Source organism: Heterodontus francisci, chromosome 1, assembly GCF_036365525.1.
Source record: "Heterodontus francisci isolate sHetFra1 chromosome 1, sHetFra1.hap1, whole genome shotgun sequence".
In the NCBI taxonomy this organism is placed as follows: Eukaryota; Metazoa; Chordata; class Chondrichthyes; order Heterodontiformes; family Heterodontidae; genus Heterodontus; species Heterodontus francisci.
The window spans coordinates 224971097-224986703 of NC_090371.1; the positions used below are offsets into that span (position 1 = coordinate 224971097).

General features: G+C 45.1%; 1 protein-coding gene across 4 annotated transcripts in view; it reads right to left on the reverse strand.

Annotated features, from left to right (window-relative positions):
- rapgef2b (Rap guanine nucleotide exchange factor 2b) overlaps nucleotides 1–15607 on the reverse strand; it is a 660162-nt gene that overhangs the window by 459367 nt on the left and 185188 nt on the right. For all 4 annotated transcript variants that reach the window (XM_068041792.1, XM_068041802.1, XM_068041811.1 and 1 more), the window contains exons 2-3: nucleotides 7476–7546; nucleotides 61–117 (exon numbers count right to left, since the gene is read on the reverse strand). In XM_068041792.1, the coding sequence (XP_067897893.1) occupies nucleotides 61–117; nucleotides 7476–7546 (128 nt within the window). The remainder of the gene's footprint in view (nucleotides 1–60; nucleotides 118–7475; nucleotides 7547–15607) is intronic.

Here is a 15607-nt window from a genome sequence, read left to right on the forward strand (position 1 = left end):
ATATAACTTGTAAGTATTGCACATTGATCAACATGTCTACAAACAAATACATTGACTTACTAGTATAGGACTTCATTTGCTTCATGTCTTTCATATCTGACAGTTTCACACATTAATCTGAAACAGAAAAATATATTTCCAGTCACACACAAACTGCAAGTAATCTTTCATTTTTTTCTGCCAAGTAGTGTAGAGCAGAAATTTCAAAATAAATGAATATTTCTTTATTTACTGTATCATAATTGCCAAACAGGAAAATAATATTAAGCTTGGGCCTAGGACAGAAAACAATGAAAATACACAGCAAATCAAACAGCATCTTATGAAGAGAAAAAGCAATTTAATGTTCCAAGTACACACCCTTTCTAGGGATAAGCAAAGTATTTTAGGGTGGAAAATGGAGAAAAGAGGGGGTGTCAGTCTGATCACCAAGGCAAAGTTAATAGAGATGAACAAACCTAATATAACAGATCATTTGTGTGAGGCAATGAAGAAACACTAGAAGAACAAATTAAGGTACAGATAACTAAAATGGTGAAATGCATTAGAAAAGCTCACGCAAGTAAAAGGTTAAGAATATAGATGAGACTGGAAAAAAAGTCCAAAATGAAAACAATGACTGCTGGAAATAAACAGTCCCAGTACAATACACACAAAATCAGTCCACCAGCCGAGGCACGCAACACCCCAGAGCTCTGCCCGGACATATGATTCACATCCAGAGGCCCAACCTGCCTCCCCTCTCCTTGGATGCAGACAGACCAAATCCACATTCCCAAAAAACAAGTAATTTAATCTCCAGGCCAGAGGGCTACGTAGTCCCCACAACAAAGATGAAATATTCTCGACAGAATAGAGAAATTTAGAAAAGCAATCAATTTATCTGATTTGGTCTCTCCAGTTAATGTGATCAATTCAATTGGAGAAATTTTATGTAAATTGCTGTTTCATATTGAAATTGTGGCGCTGGACAATAAGTTAAGTATTACAGCTGCTGCAGTTACTAGAATAACGAACAAGCAAACTTCAGAAACAGCTGCTGCTCTAGAAAATGGAGATTGGGGTGGGGTGGCGTGGGGGGAGGGGGAGGGGGAGGGGGAGTCAAGATGTGCTAGACAATGGGATCATGTAGGTGGCAGTAAATGTACAAATTGATCTGGCAAATGCAAAGGCTGGTGGCATGGAAATTGAGACCCTGTCATTGCCCTAACAGGAAGAGGTGAAAGCAGAGGAAAACTAGGCAGGCACCATCAATGCCGCCATGAAGCTCAGCTAAGGGAAATTTCAGTTGAGGAAAAAGGACATGCCAGAAGCTCTAGTACAGATACTGCAGACATCAGAAAAGATGCAACAGAGACATAGGAACATGGAGAAAGAGATGCAGTCAGGAAGCAGAGTGGAGCAAAGCATAATCCAGGTAGATGTAACATCGAAACATAGAAAATAGGAGCAGGAGTAGGCCATTCGGCCCTTCGAGTCTGCTCTGCCATTCATTATGATCATGGCTGATCATCCAACTCAGTAACCTGTTCCCGCTTTTGCCTCATATCCTTCGATCCCTTTAAACCCAAGAGCTATATCTAACTCCTTCTTGAAAACATACAATGTTTTGGCCTCAACTACTTTCTGTGGTAGCAAATTCCACAGGCTCACCACTCTCTGGGTGAAGAAATTTCTCCTCATCTCAGTCCTGAAAGGTCTACCCCATATCCTTAGACTATGACCCCTGGTTCTGGACTTCCCCACCATCAGGAACATCCTTCCTGCATCTACCCTGTCAAGTCCTGTTAGAATTTTATAGGTTTCTATGAGATCCCCCCTCACTCTTCTGAACTCCAGCGAATATAATCCTAACCGACTCAATCTCTCCTCATATGTCAGTCCCGCCATCCCAGGAATCAGTCTGGTAAACCTTCGCTGCACTCCCTCGAAAGCAAGAACATCTTTCCTCGGATAAGGAGACCAAAACTGGACAAAGTATTCCAGGTGTGGCCTCACCGAGGCCCTGTATAATTGCAGCAAGACATCCCTGCTCCTGTACTCGAATCCTCTCGCTATAAAGGCCAACATACCATTTGCCCTTTATACCGCCTGTCGCACCTGCATGCTTACCTTCAGCGACTGGTGTACAAGAACACCCAGGTCTCGTTGCATATTCCCCTCTCTCAGTTTATAGCCATTCAGATAATAATCTGCCTTCCTGTTTTTGCTACCAAAGAGGATAACCTCACATTTATCCACATTATACTGCATCTGCCATCATTTGCCCACTCACTCAACTTGTCCAAATCACCCTGAAGCCTCTCTGCATCCTCCTCACAACCCACCCTCCCACCCAGTTTTGTGTCATCTACAAATTTGGAGATATTACATTTAGTTCCCTCATCTAAAATCATTAAGGTATACTGTGAATAGCTGGGGTCCTAGCACCGATCCCTGCAGTAACCCACTAGTCACTGCCTGCCATTCGGAAAAAGACCCATTTATCCCTACTCTTTGTTTCCTGTCTGCCAACCAATTTTCTATCTATCGCAATACATACCCCCAATCCCATGTGCTTTAATTTTACACACTAATCTCTTATGTGGCCTTTGTCGAAAGCCTTCTGAAAGTCCAAATAAACCATATCCACTGGCTCCCCCTCATCAACTCTGCTAGTTACATCTGTTAGCTTGTACATAAAAAATTGGACCAGGAGTAGCCTGCTCTGCTATTCAATAAGATCCTGGCTCGTCTTGTACCTCAGCTACATCTTCCTGCAATAGCTCCAAATCCTTCAATTCCCTTAGTATTCAAAAAACTATCAATCTGGCTTAAACAAATTCAACAACTGAGCACCCACAACCCTCAGGGGTACAGAATTCTAAAGATTCACAACCTTTTAAGTGAAGAAATTTCTCATCTCAGTCCTAAATGGCCAACCCTTTAACGTGAGACGGCCCTTAGTTCTAGACTCCACAGACTTCCCAGCAATTCAGCATTTACTCTGTGAAGCCCCTTTAGAATTTATCTGTTTCAACGAGATCACCTCATTCTTCTAGAATCAGTGAATATCGGCCCAGTCTACTCAATCGCTTCTTATGGGATAATCCCCTCATCCCAGGAATCAGACTGGTAAATGATGTTTTCTCTTGTGGGGCAATGTAGAACGAGAGGTTATAGTTTTAGGATAAGGGGTAGAAGATTTAAAACAGAGATGAGGAGAAATTACTTCTCTCAAAGGGTCGTGAGTCTGTGGAATTTACTACCCAGCGGTGGATGCCGGGACATTGAGTAAATTTAAGGAGGACATAGACAGATTTTTAATTAGTAATGGGTTGAAGGGATATGGAGAACGGACAAGAAAGTGGAGTTGAGGCTGAGATGAGATCAGCCATGACCATATTGAATGGTAGAGCAGGCTCAAGGGGCTGAATTGACTGCTCCTGCTCCTAGTTCTTATGTTATGTTCTTATGTAAATCTTCACTGCATTCCTTCCAAGGTCAGTCTATCCTTCCTTAGGTAAGGAGACCAAAATGGTACACAGTACTCCAGGTGCAGTTTCACCAGGACAATTACAATAAGATGTCTTTACTCTTATATTCCAATCCCTTTGTAATAAAGGTTCATATACCATATGCTTTCCCAATTACTTGCTGTACTTGCATGTTAGCTTTCTGTGATTTGTGTACAAGGTCACCAGGTCCCACTAAGTGCCAACATTTCCCAGTCTCTCACCATTTTAAAAATATTCTGCTTTTCTATTTTTCCTACCAAAGTGGATAACTTCACATTTCATCATATTATATTCCATTTGCCACAATCTTGCCCACTCATTGCACCCGTCTAGTTCCTTTTCCAACCTCTGTGTGTTCTCCTCACTACTTACTTTCTCACCTAACCTTTTATAGTCTGCAAACTTGGATACATTACACTTGGCCCCTCATCTACGTCATTCACATAGATTGTAAATAGCTAAGGCCCAAGCACTGATCCTTGAAGGACCTGACTAGTTACAGCCTACCAATCCGAAAGTGACCCATTTCTTCTGACTCTGTTTGCTGTCTGTTAACCAATACTCAGTCCATGCTAAATTATTACCCCCAATCCAATGATTCCTAATTCTGTGTGATGATCTCTTGCATGGCACCTTATCGAATGCCTCTGAAAATCCAAATACATTATCTCCACTGGTTCTCCTTATCCATCCTATTTGTCATAACCTCAAAAAAACAAATAACCTAACAAGGGAAAATACCATATTCACTAAAATGGGAAGTCTCTTGGCCAAAATCACCAGAGGTGAAAGTGGCAGAAGAACATAGTATCAAGCTTAGCATTTGTTGAGATTGGACATAGTGTAATGAAGGTAATGAATGTCTGATGGGGAGTTCTACACTTGGGTTGTTGGCCTGTGCTATTTTCCTCTTTCTGGGATTGCCAATCTAACTTGTGTTTCCAGCATTTCCTGCTTTCATTTCATATCACATGCATCTTTCTCCCCCAATCTCCCAGTTTCTTAGTTTCCGTGCGGGCTTTTCATCATCATAGTTATTTGTCTGTTCTTTTGTTCTCATATCTTTTCATTTTCACCTGGATGATCTTACTTATCAACAGTTTTCTTCATGAAGCAGTTTGCTTACTGTTCAACCTACTGTCTTCCTCTTGGTGGTTCAAGTATCTGTTGATTCTTTTCCTCTCCTTCCCTTTCTTTCCTGTTCTACCCTAAGAAGCTTGCTTACATTTTAGTTCTGAGGAACGTATACATCCAAAACATTCATTCTTGACAAGACAACAGGTTTTGAGGAGATAGTTTGGCCCAGTGGTAGGATTTTCCTAGGACTTGGGCAATCTAGGCTCACTCTTCAGAGACATACTAGAGCAGTGCTGCATTGTGGAGATGCCACCACATGGATGGGATGCTAAAACAAGACCCAGTTCAGGTGACACATCTCCAAAGAACAGGGACTTTTCATCATATCCTGGCCCACATTAAACCCTCAAGCAACACTTAAAAAAAAAATAAACTGGTCATTTATCTCATTGCTGTGCATGGGTTTTGTTGTGCTCAAAATTACAGACATTTTTCCCTACAATGACCTAGCTTCAAAAATACTTCATTGCCCATGAAATTCCATCTCTCCATAAAGCTCCAACATACGATGTTCAGACTGGTGGATGGTCAACAGCAGTATTCCCCAAGGTTCAGTGCTAGGACCGCGGCTTTTTTTGATATACATCAATGACTTGGATATTGGAATACAGAGTAAAATTTCAATATTTGCCAATGATAGCAAACTTGGAGGTGTGGCAAACCATCAGAATGATACCAATCAACTGCAACAGGGCATAGATAGGCCAGCAGCATGGGCAGACAAGTGGCAGATGGAATAAAAACCAAGTGCTGGAAATACTCAGCAGGTCTGGCAGCATCAATGGAGAGGGAAGCAGAGTTAACGTTTCGTGTCTGTGACCTTTCATCAGAACTGGCAAAGGTTAGAAATGTAATAGATTTTAAGCAAGTAAAGCAGGGGTGGGAGGGAAGAAAACAAAAGGGAAGTTGTGTGATAGGGCAGAGGGCAAAGCAGTCACCCAATCTGCGTTTGGTCTCCCCAATGTAGAGGAGGCTGCATTGTGAGCAGCAAATACAGTATACTAAACTGAAAGAAGTACAAGTAAATCGTTGCTTCACCTGGAAGGAGTGTTTGGAGCCTTGGATGGTGAGGAGAGGAGGCAAAAGTGAAGATATTACACCTCCTGCAATTCCATGTGAAGGTGCCATGAGAAGGGGACGAGGTGTCAGGGGTAATGGAGGAAAGGACCAGGGTGTCAAACACAGCTGACAGCCTTGGCAACCACAGTGGGGGAGAATCCTCGGTAGAGGAAAAAGGAAGACATATCAGAAATGCTGTTGTGGAAGGTTGCATCATCAGAACAGATGCGTCGGAGATGCAGAAACTGGGAGAATGGAATGGATTTCTTACTTACAGGTGTGAGGAAGTGTAGTCAAGGTAGCCATGGGAGTCGTATAATAAATATTAGTGGCAGATGGACTTGAATACAGAGAAATGTGAGGTGATGCGTTTTGGCAAAAGGGACAGGGAAAGGCAATATAGACTAAATAGTGCAGTTCTAAAGAGTGTGCAGGGACAGAGGGACCTGGAGGTTCATGTGCATAGATCTTTGAAGGCAGCAGGACATACTGAGAGAGCAGTTAGCAAAGCATATGGGATCTTGGGCTTCATAAAAAGAGGTATTGCCTACAAAAGCAAGGAGGTTATGCTGAACCTTTATAAAGCTCTATTTGGGCCACAACTAGAGTATTTTGTGTTCCGTCTGGTCGCCACACTTTAGGAAGGATCTAAGAGCTCTTGAAAGGATGCAGAGGAAATTTGCCAGAATGGTTCCAGGGATGAAGGGTTTTAGCTACAGCGTTAGGTTGGAGAACCTGGGGTTGTTCTCCTTGGAACAAAGGAGATTGAGAGAAGATTTTGATAGAAGTGTACAGGATTTTCACAGGTTTGGATAGGGTGGATAAAGAAAAGGTGTTCTCATTACCTGACAGTACAAAGACTAGGTGACATAGATTTAAGGTTTTGGGCAAGAGATGCAGGGGAGATGTGAGGAAGAACTTTTTTATGCAGTGAGTGATTAATGACCTGGAACTCACTGCCTACAAGGGTGGTGGAAGCAGAAACGATGAATGATTTCAAAAGGAAATTGGATAGGCAGTTAAGGGAAATAAACTTGCAGGGCTACTGGGATAGGGCCCCGGAATGGGACTGATTGGATTGTTCTTCAGAGAGCCAGCATGGAGTCGGTGGGCCGAATAGCCTCCTTCTGTGCCCTTATGACTCTGACACATGGACCACGATTAATCCAGAAAAAGATTTTAAAAGCTTCACATTACAAGTCCAAAAAAATAGGTGGAATTTCATCCAAAATACATACAAAAGGAGCGAGTGCTTGGAACGCTGTTTTTGCTTTTTATGGTGCTCTGCTGCAGCAGAACATGATCAATCAGTACTGTACATTCCATACATACCTGCAGCTACCAAATGAACTGCAGGACGACTGAATTTGCATAACACATACCCCCTATTGTACAGTTGGCAGGTTAAAATCTTCACTTTAATAAATCTCAGCTATCAAAGCTGACTCAGTTCCAACTCTAATCAATAGTAAATATACAAACTTAACAGTATATGCATCTCTATAATGCTATTTATAACCTGCCAAGCACAAAAGGATCGTCACAAATAAAATGCAGGTATGTCACAGACATCATTAAATCAGGCACCACACAATTCTTGAGCATAATTCTATAAAATGTTAAAAAGCAATTGTTCTGTAATGTTAATGTTAAAAGATAGTATAATTATCTTCAAAAATACTGGGTTTGCATTTATTAAACAGCAGCAGTAAAATAGATTTTAAAAACTGTGGTGGTTAAAATACTTACATACTCAATAGTCTCAAACAAGTTCACTCCTACCTTAGTTGGTGTTCCCTCAAGTTGGACAATGCTTCCATTCCATGCAGATAAGAATAAACAATTTCCAAATCCTGCAAAATTAGTTGTTAAAAATTATTAGTCAGCTATTACCTCATCAAAAATTCAGTTTCAGTTAATTAAGAAAAGGATCAAGTCTTTATGAATGAAAAATGTGACAAAATCTTAAGATGAAAGGCTTACACCTGGAAAAAAATAATTTAAACGGAAATTACCATTTGGTCATTTCAGATTGCCTTCAAGCCCAAATTCCCAACATATCTCTCAATAACCCTCTATTTCCATAAACCAAACTAATTTTATTTTGAACCCATTTGGTTTAATATTGTTCCTTGGTAACCATTCTATGTTTATTTTCATTTGTGCAAAATAATTTTGTCTGAATTCCCAATTCAATCATAATTGCTTGATTATGTCCCAAGCTTTGAACCCCTTTGCACATTTTTTGTGAATTATCTTTATAAATCCCTTTCATGATTTTGAAATAATCTACCAGGCCACCTTGAAGTTTCCCCTTTTCAGTGAGGAAAAAGTCCAACTTTAGTAACCTTGGTTCATATCTTATATTCCCAATATCTTGTATTTTCATCCTTAATTACCTATGCTATCCCCTCTCAAAGACAGCAATGTTCCTCCAACTGCAATAAACCACACTTGTGTACTCTTCAGGTCGGCATATTATAAAAAGGATATAGAGGCACTGGAGAAGATGCAAAAAGATTCACAAGGGTGATACCGGAACTGTGATGTTATACCCATCAGAAAAGGCTGAACAGGCAAAGTCCCTTTTCTCTTGAAAAGAGAAGACTAAGGGCTGACTTAATAGAGGTTATTAAAATTATGGAAGATTTTGATAAAATAGACTCGAAGAGAGTGTGTTCACTTGCGATGAACAGCAAAACTTGAGGTCATCTATATAAAGATAGTCACCAAGAAAACAAATAGGGAATTCAGGAGAAACTATGTGTGACTCAAAACCACAGGGGGTAGTTGAGGTGAATAATACAGAAGCATTTAAGGCAAAGCTAGATAAGCATATGAGGGAGAAGATAATAAAGGGTAACGCTGACAGAGTCAGATGAGGAAGGATGGAAGGAGCTTGAGTAGAGCATGCAAGTCGACATGATCTGGTTGGGCCGAATGGCCTGTTTCTGTGCTGTATTTTCTATGCAATTCTATGTATGATAAATCTATACAATTCACATAGGATTCAACCAATGCCTTATTCAAAATCACCATCCAATTTCTGATTTGCATTCTATCCCTCTGTTAGTTCAACACTGTATCTTATTTGTCATATTCATTGTAGCCTTACATGGAGTTGATAGTTTCCAACAATCCCAAAATCTCTTTCCTGATCAGTATCTGTGAAACTGGTCCATTCAACAGCTACTCTATTATTTTGTTCCCATGCTTATGATTTAGCATTTGTTATCTACTGAATTAGTTTCCTTCAACATCCAAATCCTGAATCTGATCAAAATGTTCCGTATTATTTTTTCTCCCTCCAATTTTAGTATCTTCTGAAAACTCGAAGATTTTGTTTTCCATACCCTCACCCTTGGAAAAGGTGAAACGTCTCTGTTGATAACTGCCCTCTTTTTTAATGATTTTAAGCCCATTTTCTTTCAAGCATTCTATTCTATCCAAGACGCTTGCCATTATCTTCAACATGGAACTTTCTCACTCCTTTTTGAAAATGCAAGTATTTAGCATTCACAGTATTTCCTTTGCCTATTACAGAAAGCTGGTTAAGAATAAATTCCCCCTTCTGAACCAGTTGGTCACTGACGATCATCAAGTTTTATTCTTGTTAGTTTTCTCTACTAGATTCCATAAAATTGTTTAGAAAATAAGTGGTATTAAATTAGCCAGCCAATAGTTTCCAAGTATTTTTAAATAGAGCTTTGTTTGTCAGTGCCACATTCTTTTGCAATCATGTTTAATATATTAACATGCCCGAGGCCTGTCTTGAGAAAAAGTAACATTGTAAAGCCGCTGATATGAAGTGTTTTTTTAAAAAAAACGAGTTGCTGAAAATGAGCATGTCCAAATGCCTGCATTGTATATCAAACAGCTAAAAACTCTATGGCTGCCTGCTTAGTTCTGAACATCCATTCACAATTGCTTGGGGACATTTTGCCACATTAAAAGGTCCCGTATAAATAATGCATTATATAAATTAAAGCATTATGAGGAAATAGATTCTTTTGGAAATATAACTGCATATTATAGTTTTAAAATTACAAAAAAAAGGATGCTGTGTATTCTTTCAATCAAATTTTGTCGCACCTCAGCCCCAACATCAAATGGAAGGATGCTAGAGTAAAATAGAGAGGATGCAAGGAACCGGTTTTAAGGAATTATTGGTAGTAATAGATTTATTTGTCTCTCTACATATGTACTCATCATATTCACCGCCTGCACTTGAATTTCTTCCAGTTAAGCAAAGGCACAGGGAAACAATCCAAAAAGAAATTGTGTTTGAGTTTTGCATTTCAAACACAATGGAAATCTGGGGGCAGCTGTACGAGACAAGAGAACTGTTGTGCAAACAGTTTATTCAGTATAGGAGTTTTTTGTCTGAAACAGAGGCCATGAGGCACACATGACATTGCAACCTCCTGGCCTACAACATAAGCTTATTATTGCAAAGCATACAGCTGAATTCGAGGACAAACATACCGAGTCCCAGTTTTCAATGGTCAGCATACAGTTAAATATGTTGACATTCACTTAGTAATCAGTTATACCAGAGCTGTAATTGCACTGATGCATAAAAGCTGGTCAGAATTTAAATGCAACATTTTGTGAATTACTGCTTTGAAATTTTGAGTACTGGTAGTGATTGAAAAAACAAGCAACCCAGCATTGTGAAAATTGGATAATAAAAGGTACTCATATTTAGCACAGTATTAGCACAGGCTTATTACCTGCACCAGATTCCACCCCCCCTCCCCCCCACTTTACCCCCCTTCCACCCCCCTCCCCACCCCCGTCCCCTTCCCTGCTCCACCCTCTCAGCTCACCCCCTCACAACCCCGTCCCAGCCCGCCCCCCCCTCACACCATCTTCACCCCGCACCCCCTTCCCCTGCACCCCCCCCACCCCCTCCCTCTACCCCTCCCCCTTGCATCCCCTCCTCCCACCGGCACCATCCTACACCTGTGTAGGGGCCCCAACAACCCCACTGCCTTGTGGGCATCTCGGGAGAGACCAAGGCTAAGGGAGTAAACCCTAACAGAAAATCCGGAGCGGAACCCCGTAGGCGGTCATGTGTCACCTTTGGCATGTTTCCGGCAGTTCCTGCAGCCATACTGGTGCCAAACGTCGTGTCCTGCACTCCTTTGGACCCCACCAGAAAGGCCGAGAGGGGGGTTTTGACGACTGGGCAACTCTCAACCTCCATAAATTTGCCCAGGCATGCGCCATGGAGAGGTCACTCCATAGTTGCCTCACAGCGACTAAAACAACACGGAAGGCAGCAGTTACGGGTTATAAGTCCAGATAAATTGGCGTAGAAACTGGGCGCCACGGGTTGCCTTTGTCGGTGGGAGAGGTCATTGCACCTCACTGGACAGCTACCGCCCGCCTCAAACCGGGCAGCCCCCGGTCAATAAGGTTCTGTCCCGCCACAGTCTGCCTGCTTCAATGGGTGCTTGGAGCTCAGGGTCATTGCCCGAAAGGTGGACTGATACACCGCACCAAACAACACGAAAAAAGGAAAGAAGGTACCAGCCCTTCGCTTTGCAAGCTGGAACGTCAGAACTATGTGTCCTGGCCTGTCGGAAGACCTTACACAAATCAACGATTCTCGGAAGACCGCCATCATTAACAACGAGCTCAGTAGATTCAATGTGGACATTGCAGCACTTCAGGAGACTCGCCTCCCCGCGAGTGGCTCTCTAGCAGAGCAAGACTACACCTTCTTCTGGCAGGGTAGGGATCCTGAAGAACCAAGACAGCATGGAGTGGGCTTCGCCATCAGAAACTCCTTGCTCAGCATGATAGAGCCTCCCTCAAATGGCTCGGAACGCATACTGTCCATCCGACTGCTCACCACCTCTGGTCCAGTACACCTACTCAGCATCTATGCTCCAACACTCTGCTCCCCACCTGAAGCTAAAGACCAGTTCTATGAACAACTCCATAACATCATTAGCAGCATCCCCAACACCGAACACCTATTCCTGCTGGGGGGACTTTAATGCCAGGGTTGGGGCCGACCATGACTCATGGCCCTCCTGCCTTGGGCGCTATGGCATTGGAAGGATGAATGAGAATGGACAGAGACTGCTTGAATTGTGTACCTATCATAACCTCTGCATCACCAACTCGTTCTTTCACACTAAACCCTGTCACCAGGTTTCATGGAGGCACCCAAGATCACGTCGTTGGCACCAGCTAGACCTCATTGTCACAAGGCGAGCCTCTTTAAACAGTGTTCAAATCACACGCAGCTTCCACAGTGCGGACTGCGACACCGACCACTCCCTGGTGTGCAGCAAGGTTAGACTCAGACCAAAGAAGTTGCATCATTCCAAGCAGAAGGGCCACCCGCGCATCAACACGAGCAGAATTTCTCACCCACAGCTGTTACAAAAATTTCTAAATTCACTTGTAACAGCCCTTCAAAACACTCCCACAGGGGATGCTGAGACCAAGTGGGCCCACATCAGAGACGCCATCTATGAGTCAGCTTTGACCACCTACGGCAAAAGTGCGAAGAGAAATGCAGACTGGTTTCAATCTCAAAATGAAGAGCTGGAACCTGTCATAGCCGCTAAGCGCATTGCACTTTTGAACTACAAGAAAGCCCCCCGCGATTTAACATCCGCAGCACTTAAAGCAGCCAGAAGTACTGCACAAAGAACAGCTAGGCGTTGCGCAAACGACTACTGGCAACACCTATGCAGTCATATTCAGCTGGCCTCAGACACCGGAAACATCAGAGGAATGTATGATGGCATGAAGAGAGCTCTTGGGCCAACCATCAAGAAGATCCCCCCCCTCAAATCTAAATCGGGGGACATAATCACTGACCAACGCAAACAGATGGACCGCTGGGTTGAGCACTACCTAGAACTGTACTCCAGGGAGAATGCTGTCACTGAGACTGCCCTCAATGCAGCCCAGCCTCTACCAGTCATGGATGAGCTGGACATACAGCCAACCAAATCGGAACTCAGTGATGCCATTGATTCCCTAGCCAGCGGAAAAGCCCCTGGGAAGGACAGCATTACCCCTGAAATAATCAAGAGTGCCAAGCCTGCTATACTCTCAGCACTACATGAACTGCTATGCCTGTGCTGGGACGAGGGAGCAGTACCCCAGGACATGCGCGATGCCAACATCATCACCCTCTATAAAAACAAAGGTGACCGCGGTGACTGCAACAACTACCGTGGAATCTCCCTGCTCAGCATAGTGGGGAAAGTCTTTGCTCGAGTCGCTCTGAACAGGCTCCAGAAGCTGGCCGAGCGCGTCTACCCTGAGGCACAGTGTGGCTTTCGTGCAGAGAGATCGACTATTGACATGCTGTTCTCCCTTCGTCAGATACAGGAGAAATGCCGTGAACAACAGATGCCCCTCTACATTGCTTTCATTGATCTCACCAAAGCCTTTGACCTCGTCAGCAGACGTGGTCTCTTCAGACTACTAGAAAAGATCGGATGTCCACCAAAGCTACTAAGTATCATCACCTCATTCCATGACAATATGAAAGGCACAATTCAACATGGTGGCTCCTCATCAGAGCCCTTTCCTATCCTGAGTGGTGTGAAACAGGGCTGTGTTCTCGCACCCACACTTTTTGGGATTTTCTTCTCCCTGCTGCTTTCACATGCGTTCAAATCCTCTGAAGAAGGAATTTTCCTCCACACAAGATCAGGGGGCAGGTTGTTCAACCTTGCCCGTCTAAGAGCGAAGTCCAAAGTACGGAAAGTCCTCATCAGAGAACTCCTCTTTGCTGACGATGCTGCTTTAACATCTCACACTGAAGAATGCCTGCAGAGTCTCATCGACAGGTTTGCGTCTGCCTGCAATGAATTTGGCCTAACCATCAGCCTCAAGAAAACGAACATCATGGGGCAGGATGTCAGAAATGTTCCATCCATCAATATTGGCGACCACGCTCTGGAAGTGGTTCAAGAGTTCACCTACCTAGGCTCAACTATCACCAGTAACCTGTCTCTAGATGCAGAAATCAACAAGCGCATGGGTAAGGCTTCCACTGCTATGTCCAGACTGGCCAAGAGAGTGTGGGAAAATGGCGCACTGACACGGAACACAAAAGTCCGAGTGTATCAGGCCTGTGTCCTCAGTACCTTGCTCTACGGCAGCGAGGCCTGGACAACGTATGCCAGCCAAGAGCGACGTCTCAATTCATTCCATCTTCGCTGCCTTCGGAGAATACTTGGCATCAGGTGGCAGGACTATATCTCCAACACAGAAGTCCTTGAAGCGGCCAACACCCCCAGCTTATACACACTACTGAGTCAGCGGCGCTTGAGATGGCTTGGCCATGTGAGCCGCATGGAAGATGGCAGGATCCCCAAAGACACATTGTACAGCGAGCTCGCCACTGGTATCAGACCCACCGGCCGTCCATGTCTCCGTTATAAAGACGTCTGCAAACGCGACATGAAATCGTGTGACATTGATCACAAGTCGTGGGAGTCAGTTGCCAGCATTCGCCAGAGCTGGCGGGCAGCCATAAAGACAGGGCTAAATTGTGGCGAGTCGAAGAGACTTAGTAGTTGGCAGGAAAAAAGACAGAGGCGCAAGGAGAGAGCCAACTGTGCAACAGCCCCAACAAACAAATTTCTCTGCAGCACCTGTGGAAGAGCCTGTCACTCCAGAATTGGCCTTTATAGCCACTCCAGGCGCTGCTTCACAAACCACTGACCACCTCCAGGCGCGTATCCATTGTCTCTCGAGATAAGGAGGCCCAAAAGAAAGAAAAAAAAAAGATCAAACTTCTTCCAACTACACACAGTATGTCAATAAATTCTCACATCAAAAGTTTGGAACAGCATTTGACGAACAAAACTTACCATTCACTGGTTGAAGTCACTGTACAAATCAGACAAATCACTAACTGAACAATTTAACTATTCAAATAACAAAATCTTGCACCTTGAATTTTGTAGAACATTCCAAAGCTCTTCACAAGAGCGTAATCATACAGGTGCAGGAGGTGGGAGCACTTGGAACGGGCGCGGGAGTGTGGGGAACAGGGGCAAGTGCGCAGGGGGAGGAGACACAGGAAGAAGGGAGAGACAAGCAGGGGGCGGGTGCAAAGGGGTGGGGGGGGGGAGGAGAGAGAAAGATGAGTGCAGTTGGGAGTGTACAGAGGGGGAGGGGGGGGAGGACAGAGCGGGGGGGGGGGGGGGGGGAGAGGACAGACAGAGCGGGGGGGGGGGGAAGAGGACAGAGCGGGGGGAAGAGGACAGAGCAGAGGGGGGGGGGGGGGGAGAGGACAGAGCGGGGGGGAGGACAGGGCGGGGGGGAGTTCAGGGCGGGGGGGAGTTCAGGGCGGGGGGGAGTTCAGGGCGGGGGGGAAGGACAGGGCGGGGGGAAGGACAGGGCGGGGGGAAGGACAGGGCGGGGGGAAGGACAGGGCGGGGGGAAGGACAGGGCGGGGGGAAGGACAGGGCGGGGGGAAGGACAGGGCGGGGGGAAGGACAGGGCGGGGGGAAGGACAGGGCGGGGGGAAGGACAGGGCGGGGGGAAGGACAGGGCGGGGGGAAGGACAGGGCGGGGGGAAGGACAGGGCGGGGGGAAGGACAGGGCGGGGGGAAGGACAGGGCGGGGGGAAGGACAGGGCGGGGGGAAGGACAGGGCGGGGGGAAGGACAGGGCGGGGGGAAGGACAGGGCGGGGGGAAGGACAGGGCGGGGGGAAGGACAGGGCGGGGGGAAGGACAGGGCGGGGGGAAGGACAGGGCGGGGGGAAGGACAGGGCGGGGGGAAGGACAGGGCGGGGGGAAGGACAGGGCGGGGGGAAGGACAGGGCGGGGGGAAGGACAGGGCGGGGGGAAGGACAGGGCGGGGGGGAAGGACAGGGCGGGGGGAAGGACAGGGCGGGGGGAAGGACAGGGCGGGGGGGAAGGAC